This window comes from Myotis davidii, unplaced genomic scaffold (genome assembly GCF_000327345.1).
Source record: "Myotis davidii unplaced genomic scaffold, ASM32734v1 scaffold750, whole genome shotgun sequence".
Lineage (NCBI taxonomy): Eukaryota > Metazoa > Chordata > Mammalia > Chiroptera > Vespertilionidae > Myotis > Myotis davidii.
The window spans coordinates 242,597-253,400 of NW_006282814.1; the positions used below are offsets into that span (position 1 = coordinate 242,597).

Consider the following 10,804-nt stretch of genomic DNA (forward strand, 5'->3'; position numbering starts at 1 on the left):
CCCGGCCCTGGCACGGGCAGGAGGCAACCAATCGATGTTTCTCTCAAATCTATGTTTCTGTCTGTCTTTCCTCTCTCTTCCACTCTCCCTAAAAATAAAATCAATGGGAGAATATCCTTGAGTGAGGATTTAAAGAAAGAAAGAAATTCATGCTACTTTTGCTGTTCTCAATCTGCAAAACTTACAGCCACAGTGTGTAAGTGCTTAGTTAAGACAGAAAAGACGTTAAATTTGCAGGTAGAAGACTTGAACAGAAAACATGTTCCAATTGATGGTAACATGCTGCTCCAGAAAGCACTGAACTCACATGAAAACTTCAGCCAGGGACCCCTGAAACAAGTTACCACATTCATGTAACTTTTTAAAATATATATATATTTTATTGATTTTTTTACAGAGAGGAAGCGAGAGGGATAGAGAGTTAGAATCATCGATGAGAGAGAGAAACATCGATCAGCTGCCTCCTGCACACTCACCACCTGGGATGTGCCTGCAACCAAGGTACATGCCCTTGACTGGAATCGAACCTGAGACCCTTCAGTCCGTAGGCCGATGCTCTATCCACCAAGCCAAACTGGTTAGAGCTCATGTAACTTTTATTAATTCATACTAGAGGGCCAGTGCATGAAATTCATGCACTTAGGGCTGGGGAGGGGGGGGCGCGCGGGAGGTCCCTCAGCCCAGATTATGAGGGCACAGGCCAGGCTGAGGGGTCCCAATGGTGCACAATCAGTGCCAGGGAAGTACGCGGGAAGTTGACCAGCTGGGGAGGGACCGTGGGAGGGCTCCAGGGAGTGTCCAGCCCATCTTGCTCAGTCTTGATCAGCCGGATCCCAGTAGCAAGCTAACCTACCAGTCGAAGCATCTGCCCCCTGGTGGTCAGTGCACGTCCTTGCAAACGGTTGAGTGGCCTTAGCATATCATTAGCATATTACCCTTTGATTGGTTGAACAGACAACTGGAACAGACACTTAGCATATTAGGCTTTTATCATTAGTTATTGTTAATCTTTTCTGTGCCTAATTTGTAAATTAGTCTTTATCATATATATGCATTTATAGGGAAAACATGGTATATATAGAGAGCTTGATACTATCAGCAGTTTCAGGCATCCACTGAGGGTCTTGGAATGTGCCCATGCGGGTAATGGGGGACTGCTGTACCTGATATATATTAGGATGATTCCACACCCAGAATAGGTAACCCACACAGAAAGCGGACTGGTGGTTGTTCAGGGATGAGGCGGGGGGAATGGAGAGGGACTGCATGATGGCACAGGCCTTCTTTGGGAGCGATGACAAGGAATTAGAAGGAGAGAATTGAAGGTGCACACACTGTGCAGGTACTAAATGCCACTAAGCTGGGTACTTTAGCTAATTTTACCAACTTCCAGTATCATTTATTTTTCCTAGAATCTGGATAAAATTAACTATAGCAAGACAGTGCTCCATACTATTTAAGCCTCATTTTAGATTCTATAAACTTTCTCAGTATTTGTAAATGTGAATTCCCATTTCAGTAAAATTGAAAAAATAAAAATGATACTGGAAGTTAAAAAAAAAAAGCTAACTTTATGTTATGTAAATTTCACCTCAATTTAAAAAAATCTCAATAGTCATGCTTTCTAAAAACAGTGTATTACTTTCCTTGTTAAAAAGCTAAGTTTTACAAAATACATACCATATAATTTTATTTAGATGAAGTTCTACACAAAAGGCAAAACTATAGGAACAGAAAATAGATCAGTGGTGGCCTTGGGCCAGGTTTGGGTGTACTGACTAGGAAGGGGAGTGAGGGAACATTCCAGAGTGATAGATCTGTTCTGTATTTCAACTATGGGGGCAGTGATAGGGGCGTATACATCTATCAAAACTTATAGACTGTAAACTTTCTTTGTATTTTATTATATGTCAACTAGAGGCCCACTGCACGGATTTGTGCACACTGAAAGGAAACTAATTAGAAGAAATATTTTAGAGGCTGAGGAGGGACCAAGCGAGATTGGCTCCAGATGTGTTTGGCCTAATCTCACCCAGTCCCCATCGGTGAACCCCAGCAGCAAGCTAACCTGCTGGTTGGAGTATCTGCCCCCTGGTAGTCAGTGCGCATCACAGTGACTGGTCGAATAAACGGTCGGACACTTAGCATATTGGGCTTTTATTATATAGGATTACACCTTGATGAAGTTGGTGTTAAAAAGGTGAGTCTTGATCACTCTTTAAAGGCCAGGGTAGGCATTCCATGCTACTCTACTTCCCTGGTATGATTAGAGTGTGCTTGTGACCTTACTGTGCACAGCAGTGTGGATGTTATACATTATAAGTGGTCATAAACAAAAGGCAAACTGCCAAAGGGTCCGAATACTAGGATAATGAAATCACAGTTGCTTACCAATTCTGGAAGAGGACAAATGGTGCCAGTATTCATGTATAAGCCTTCAACTACAATAAAACGTCGAGTTACACGTGCCTTGCGAGGATTCTTTAAAAGAAAAACCATAAACATTTAAATTTTAGTAACTCCAAATTACAAAAATCTATTACAAGATTTATTCATCAAAATAAAAAAAAATTGACAGTGTGAATTTCAAGCCCACGTTTGAGAGCGTGAGCCCACGTTTGAGTGCTTTCTCCTCTCAGACATGTTTTTCAGCTCCTGCAATGAACTAGGAGACACCACACACACACACACACACACACACACACGGTTGAGGCACTCTGAGACTATTATCACACAAACAAAACCCTCCAAGCTCAGAATGACTGGGAAGGTGCCCAGGGAACTTTCTGGAATGACAGGGTGCTTGATGTCATGATAGAGGCCATGATACTTGGGTTATATGGTTCCAACCACTGGTAAAAAGGCAAGGATTTGTGCCTGTAATTTGTGCCTGTTTCAGTGTCTGTAAATTTCACCTAAAATGTAAACTATAACAATGATGCCAATCATCACCATAGAGATGTAGTGGGGAATTAGATTGTGGTTCAGAGGATAGAAGAACGGCAGAATGCTGATAACAAGCTGGGAGAAGGGTACAGGGACTTCATTATATTATTTTGTCCCCTTTGAAAGTGCCCAGAATTTTCCATAATAAAAACAGAGACAAAGCCTACTTTATACTTCTTTTACCAAAAAAACAGATGAAACCCTTTTCCTTACTCTGCACTTTGAGTCAGGGAAACCTGACTATGACCTCATCCAGTGATGCTGGAAGGCAGTGGTGTGGAGGGATTTTTTTCAGACAACACACACCTGCCCTGCCCCTCGGTGATTCCAAGTCCCTCTGCCAAATGTGTAGATGCTTCCTACGTGCTGGACTGAAAACAGTGAGGTCCATAGACGGTTTACCACCACCTTCCTACTCAAAGTTTCTTGCCTCTAAGCTCCTGTCTGATGGACATCTAGAAACTCCAATGCCAGAGCTCTGCTTTAAGGGGTGGTTAGAACCTAAGGCTGGGACACTCCGGAAGTTGTCACAGTATGCTGAAGTATCCACCACTGAGTTTGCTTGGTCATCTCCACTCTGCCATTAACACAAACTTCAAGGACACAGGTCTGCTGGGGACATGGGGGCATCCTGCCTTGCCCTGCCTTTTAAAAACAAAGTATCTTATTTAAGGTTTGAAAATATTCAATGTAAAACTCTTGGGAAATAACAAATACAAAAAACAATTTAACAAATTAGCTCTTCACAATCACACATTGATAATTTTTGTTGTTCTTGTAAAAAGCATCCTATGCTATATAACAAAAGGCTAATATGCAAATCAACCAAACTGCAGAATGGCTGGTTGCTATGACGTGCACTGACCACCAGGGGGCAGATGCTCAATGCAGAAGCTGCCCCCTGGTGGTCAGTGTGCTCACACAGGGGGAGCGCCGCTCAGCCAGAAGCCCTGCGGCAGGTTCATGGCTGGCGGGCGCAGCACTAAGGATGTTTGACTGCTGGCTTAGGCCGGCTCGCCATCAGTCAGACATCCCCCAAGGGCTCCTGGACTGCAAGAGGGCACAGGCGGGGCTGAGGGACACTACCACCCTGAATGCACAAATTTCATGCATCGGGCCTCTGGTATCTTTATAAATTACATTGTTCAAATCAGGATTTTACTGGAATAGTTTTAGGACATGGATTTTATGATATTACTAGAGGCCCAGTGCATGGATTCATGCACATTGAAAGGAAATTAATTAGAAGGTGCCCAGCAGAGTGGGACACGGCGAGATGGGCTGGACACACCCTGGAGCCAACCTCCTGTGGTCCCTACCAGGCCGGCCGCACCTGGAGCCGTGCCAGGGCACGAAGGGCGTCTGCAGAGTGAGCCGGGTTCCTCTGGCAGGTGGGGTCCCTCGGCCTGGTCTGCAAGGATTGGGCTGAAACTGGCAGTCCAACATCTCCCAAGAGGTCCCGAAGTGCAAGAGGGCACTCTGCAAAGTTGCTGTTGCTCAGCAGCTCCTGTGTTGAGAATCTGCCCCCGGTGGTCAGTGTGCTTCATAGCTACTGGCCAGTTTCTTAGGCTTTTATATATAGACTAGAGGCCCGGTGCACAAAAATTTGTGCACTTGGGTGGGTCCCTCAGCCTGGCCTGTGCCCTCTCGCAATCTGAGGCCCCTTGGGGGCCCCTTCCCCTGGCTGCTGGCACCAGTTTTCCTCAAGTGCCCAGAACCCAGGCCTTCGCTCTTCGCAGGGAGGGGCCCGCGCAGTGGGCGAGGGGCTTAGCTCTTTTAAAAATACTTCTGAATGTTTGGTAAGGACATCCTTAGCGCTGCCATGGAGCCGCTGCGCTCGCCAGCCGTGAGCCTGGCTCAGGACTTCTGGCTGAGCGGCGGTCCTCCTGTGGGAGCACACTGACCACCAGGGAGCAGCTCCTGCGTTGAGCATCTGCCCCCTGGTGGTCAGTGCACATTATAGTGACCGGTGATTCCACCGTTCAGCTAATTTGCATATTAGCCTTCTATTATATAGGATGTTATGAGCATTTCCACATTACTTAATATTATTTAAAACATGATTTTAGGGGAGAAATTCTACCTTGTAGGTTTACCAGAAATTAACAATTCTCCTAATGTTCCATTTAGGCTGTTTCCCTTGTTTTGCTTTTTTACGTCAAATCGTAAATATCTTTCAATTTCTGACACCATTTCTGATTATCTTCTATAATAGCACCCTACATCCCAGTCCCAAGGGTACAGCTACTTAATAATACTGGAATGTGACTGCGTCTAAAGGCTGTGCCAATGAAACCCCAAGAGGGCCCTCTGTCTCATCACGCATGTCTGTGTTGAGGCTAATTATTACGATTAAAAAATGTTCCCTAATTGGGCAGGCCAAAACTGCTAGCCTACTTTCTTTGATAATCTTTCTCAGATTATTTTTCACATGCTTAGTTATTTGTATTTCTTCCATAAAATGCTTGACTTATTTATTTATTTTTAGAAGAATATATGACAAGAGAACCCTGTAGGAAAAGGAACAAGAAACATCTTGGGAAATTAACACCACCCACCAAAAATTTGATCCATACCTGGACTACACTATAATATTTTTTTTAATATATATTTTATTGATTTTTTACAGAGAGGAAGGGAGAGAGATAGAGAGTTAGAAATACCGAGGAGAGAGAAACATCGATCAGCCGCCTCCCGCACATCTCCCACTGGGGATGTGCCCGCAACCCAGGTACATGCCCTTGACTGGAATCGAACCCAGGACCCCTCAGTCTGCAGCCCAACAGTCTATCCACTGAGCCAAACCGGTTTCGGCTACACTATAATATTTTAATTCAGTTTCAAAGGAAAGATAAGCATCTAAGTGGAAAATATTCGAAAATTTAACATTTATATAAAACTGAAAAAGAATCACCTTTAAAAATAAAAATGTAGAGTAATTTAGAAAACCTACTCTTGGCAGGAAAATATAGTATAAATTAATTAGTAAAAACTATAACATGGAAATACATTTTCAAGATAATTTTATTTTTTATTATAAAAAAAGTTCACAAGTAATATAAATCTGGTAAAGCGTGCGTGCACGCACACTCACGCGTGCACACTCACACACACACAGAAATTTGAATACCATGTTTTCCAGATTTGTACAATACTAATTTGGCAGAATAAACTCTACAGCAGACTGGTCATTGGCCATATTCCCCAAGGCAATGTTCTTCACTCTGGTAGCATGCTATTACTAAGTCAGAACAAGGGACATTTTTTAATGATTTTTAGAAAGTCATCAATGGAATAGTTTCAATGTTAAGATTTCCTAGTTGTGCCCAGCCAGTGTCGCTCAGTGGTTGAGGGTTGACCAATGAACCAGGAGGTCACGGTTCTAATCCCGGACAGGGGACAGGGCACATGCCACATTCCTGGGTTGTGGGCTCAGTCCCCAGTAGGGGCCGTGCAGGGGGCAGCCTATCAATGATTTTCTCTCATCATTGATTTTTCTATCTCTCTCTCCCTCTCCCTTCTCTTGCCCTCCCTTTCTCTCTGAAATCACTAAAAAGTATATTTTAAAAAAAAATTTCCCTACTTGTGCAGCTACAACACGTGTATCACAGATGAAGTTCATCAGAGAGTCTATGTACTCAGTAAGGACGGCTGTCTCCTAACAAAGACGACAGAATCCTAGAGAAATAATGCAAATATTTGAATAAACAAAAATTGACACAAAAATGGGTATTTTTATCAGTGACTCTAATGAGTGAGCTGTCCTGGAACAGTCCTCTTGAAAGTGATGCTGAGACAGGCTGTGGTGACCAGGTTCCTAGTCCAGTCTACATATAACAGTTCCCGTAGAATCACAGACCAGAGCTACCTTCTTCATCCACATCATCAGAAGAAAATAAATGATAATTCTAACAGTGATGCTCTGAACACATTTCCTCTGCCACACTCCCATGGCACACGGAGGAACAAGCCCATTCCCTCAAGGGGAAGAAACGGTGTAAATGGGTGGCAAGAAGGCAGGGAACCCGGTTTGGGGCTGTTGTTTCTCACAGGTAGCAGCTGCTTAGAGGCACATGACAGTGGGGTGGGGAGAGAGTTTCACTTTGTTCATAAATTTGTAAATTCAGATCTGATGTTATTGTTTCTTCCACTTAATTGATACACCATTGATTCTGATATTTTGAATCCAATTGTTACATCTCATGAACACCCTAGTGCAGTGGTCAGCAAACTGCCACATGCGGCTCTTTGGCCCCTTGAGTGTGGCTCTTCTACAAAATACCGGCTCTTGTACAAAATACCGATTTCTGCACATGGGCCACCAAGTTTCAATCGCACTGTATGTACGTGCCTGCACGTGGTATTTTGTGGAAGAGCCACACTCAAGGGGCCAAAGAGCCGCATGTGGCTCGCGAGCCGTGGTTTCCCAACCACGGTCCTACTGAATCTGGAGCTATTCCTGCAGAGCTGAAAGTATACACCCCCACCCATAGGGTAAGATGTTTTTCTCTCTCCTTTTTTAAAAATTTTAATATTTTTATTGCTTTCAGAAAAGGAGGGAGGGGGAGAGGGAGAAGGAGGGGAGAAGAGGGGGAGCGGGAGAAGGAAATATTAATGATGAGAATCATTGATTGGCTGCCTCCTGACCGCCCCCTACTGGGGATCGAGCCCACAACCCTGGCATGTGCCCTTGACCAAAATCGGACCTAGGACCCTTCAGTCCGAAGGCCGACACCCTATCCACCGAGCCAAACTGGTTCGGGCTCTCTCTCCTTTTTAGAAAGCTGCCTGATTACCTTCCCCAAATTTGCCATGCATAATTTTGGCAGTAATGAAGCAATTACATCACACTTGGCTCTACAGCATAAAGTACACTTAATAAGCAGGAACATCCTTAATATTCAAATGTGATCCACAGGCAAGTTTTCATGACAAATGATCATTTCCTATATAATTTAGCTGTTTAGAGTAGAAAAGAACTGCATAATTTTCTTCAAAAGAATCCTACCTTTTGGTCTTCGATCTCTTGTTCTTTTAGCAGTCGCTCCAGGTCAGCCATATCATTATGGTCAAATAACTTAATGTTACTACGTGATGCCTGTAATCCTTTCTGAATAGCAAAGCAGGCAGCTCTATCTCTGTAAGGAAGAGTACAACCAAACTGGGGTTTAAAGGGCTTGTCAATATTCTTAGCATTTGAGTAGGATGACCTACATTTACTTGTTAATGTGAACATGACAAATAAATAAAGCACACCTGAACATTTTTACATCACTGTTTGCATTTCCCCCTGCAAGCGCTTTCCACAAAACTACATCCTGGTTCTGTTCTAAGCAGCTCTCTTCTGTATTTTCACCTCGGCGTCAGCAGGCTAAGGCCGTACTGTGCATGGGTTTACTCTCAGCAACGCTCTCTGAGAAATGCACGAACACTCACACTGTACCACAGCGGCACCTCTGGTTGGGATGCCACGCTCAAGAGAAGCCATCCTGGAGAGCTGACTATCCACAAAACCAGGTAGAACTCTGAATCTTGCAGATTAAACTTCCATGAGATCTTCTAAATTGGGTTCATTAGTAGGAAATATATTTTTAAAGTAAGTTGTATTAATTAAAAGTATATGCAAGATTCTACGTTTGGGAAGATGAAGTAGACACATTTTCCCTATTTTTCTTACTAGGTGTTTCTTACTAGGGGTTTCTTACCAAACCCCTAACATTACATATAAAATAAGTCTAAGACTGAAAGTTGGAGAGAAAAGTCAGACCAGCTGGGGACCTGAGAAATGGCATGACACGAGTTTCCTGGGTTTCCCAGACTGAGGGCTGATGAAGCTGGCCCCCGGGAAATGCCACGGACGGACAAAACAACTAACAGAAGCCTGTGTTCTGTAGCCAAAGGGAGAGGAAAGAGGCTCCCAGCTGAGAATAACGGCTCCATTGCAGCCACACCACAGGAATACGGGGCCCACCCTCCGCACCAGCAGAGGCCGAGGGGGAGGGCTTAGCCTCTGACCCTGGTGAGGCTGTAGCAGGGCACCTCAGCATCCCCAGGTGGTGCTGGAGAAGGGAGCTGAGACAGGGATCTGTGCCGACGGGTAACATGGGGCTCCAACATGGTGTCAGTGAGACCATGAAGAGCATGCCAAGTTCCACTCACCCTGCAGTTAGGGGCAACCTCTCTCTCCTGAATGTGGCCTGTATCAGAGGCGGCTCAGGAGAATGAGGGAGAGAAAGCACCCGCTCAGTGACAACCAACTGTTACCTGTCTTACCAAGAACCAGAGGTCTTTAAGCAGAATGAAGAAAACAGGCAACAAATGCCAATCCTGAGGTGATAGGGAGTCAGGACTTCTGATAACTTTAGAGCAATCATGGCAACAATATTTTCTCCAAAAATAGAAAAGAGACCTATCCAACAATCCAGCAATTTAACTACTGGGTATTTATCCAAAGAAAATGTAAGCACTACTTCAAAAGACATATGCACCCTTATGTTCATTGCAGCATTATTTACAATAGCCAAGATATGAAAGCACCCCAAGTGTCTATTAGTAGACAAGTAGATAAAAAAGCTGTAGTACAAATACACAATGGAATATCACTCGGTATAAAAAGAATGGAGTATTAAAGAATATTATGCTGAGTGAAAAAAGTCAGACAAAGATAAATACCACTTTGAGGAGACAGAGGAAGGTAGGTAGTCAGAATTGGGACCATGGGAAGAGGAAGTAAAACCAGGAACCCGCCCTAACCGGTTTGGCTCAGTGAATAGAGCGTTGGCCTGCGGACTGAAAGGTCCCAGGTTCAATTCCTGCCAAGGGCATGTACCTCAGTTGCAGGCACATCCCCAGTAGGAAGTGTGCAGGGGGCAGCTGATTGATGTTTCTCTCTCATCGATATTTCTAACTCTCTACCCCTCTCCCTCTCTGTAAAAAATCAATAAAATATATTTTAAAAACAAAACAAAACAGGAACCCAACTAGGTGGAGTTACAAAGACACCAACTGGGCGGGGAAGGAAGGGCGCCTGAGAGAGGCATGAACTTGAAAATGTATGGATATTGCTAAGACAGGAGGCATGCAAATAACCAATCATAAGGCAGTGAGGCATATAAACCAATCCCAAGGATATTGCTAAGCAGAATTCTTTAAAAAGTCCAATCAGGAGCTAGCAAGGCTGTATCCACACCCTCAATTAAAAAGCGTGCACTCCCTCTTGCCGCTCTCAGGGCGCAATGGGTTCCTGATGTTCCTGTGGTGGGAGCACACCCCTGCGCCCATGTGGCTGATGGCCACTGGGACTCTACACATGGACTGATAGGCTTTACACCCGACTGTCAGGGTGTAAGGAAAGGAAGCCTGGATGCTGGCTGCTCCTGGAACCCCAGCTGCACCTGTTCCAGGACTGGTTTCTCCCAATGAACTTCGGTTCCGCTAATCATTTTTGTCTGTGACTTCATTCTTCGATTTCTTGAGACAATGAACTCGGACTCAAACACCCCACATTTCAGTTTCAATATAATTGCACTTATATGTGGAACTAAAAACATACACACACACACCAATAAACCCAAACAAATCAAAGCAGAAACACACTCATTCATAGAGGAAATAAACTGGTAATTACCAGAGGGCGCACCCATTCAGTGAGCTGGGGAAAATTGGTGGAGATTAAGAAGTACAAATTTCCCATCATAAAAATTTAAATAAGTCAATGGGGATGTGATGTACAACATAGGGAATCCTATATAATAAGAGAGGAATATGCTAATTAGCCATTATGCCCTGAGGCATAACGACCAAGCGCAGCACGACCAGATCATGGATCAGCAGGAGGGTGGCCCAGGGAGGTACAAGT

The 10,804-nt window shown here is 44.2% G+C and overlaps 1 protein-coding gene across 5 annotated transcripts in view; it reads right to left on the reverse strand.

Moving 5' to 3' along the window:
* Window positions 1–10,804, reverse strand: part of SPTLC1 (serine palmitoyltransferase long chain base subunit 1) — a 77,900-nt gene that overhangs the window by 24,375 nt on the left and 42,721 nt on the right. For 2 of the 5 annotated variants that reach the window (XM_006753215.2, XM_015561242.1), the window contains exons 7-8: window positions 7,955–8,084; window positions 2,392–2,481 (exon numbers count right to left, since the gene is read on the reverse strand). In XM_006753215.2, the coding sequence (XP_006753278.1) occupies window positions 2,392–2,481; window positions 7,955–8,084 (220 nt within the window). Of the gene's footprint in view, window positions 1–2,369; window positions 2,482–7,954; window positions 8,085–8,360; window positions 8,506–10,804 lie in introns of those variants that run through there. The other 3 variants (XR_001513156.1, XM_015561262.1, XM_015561253.1) reach the window with 3 other exon arrangements.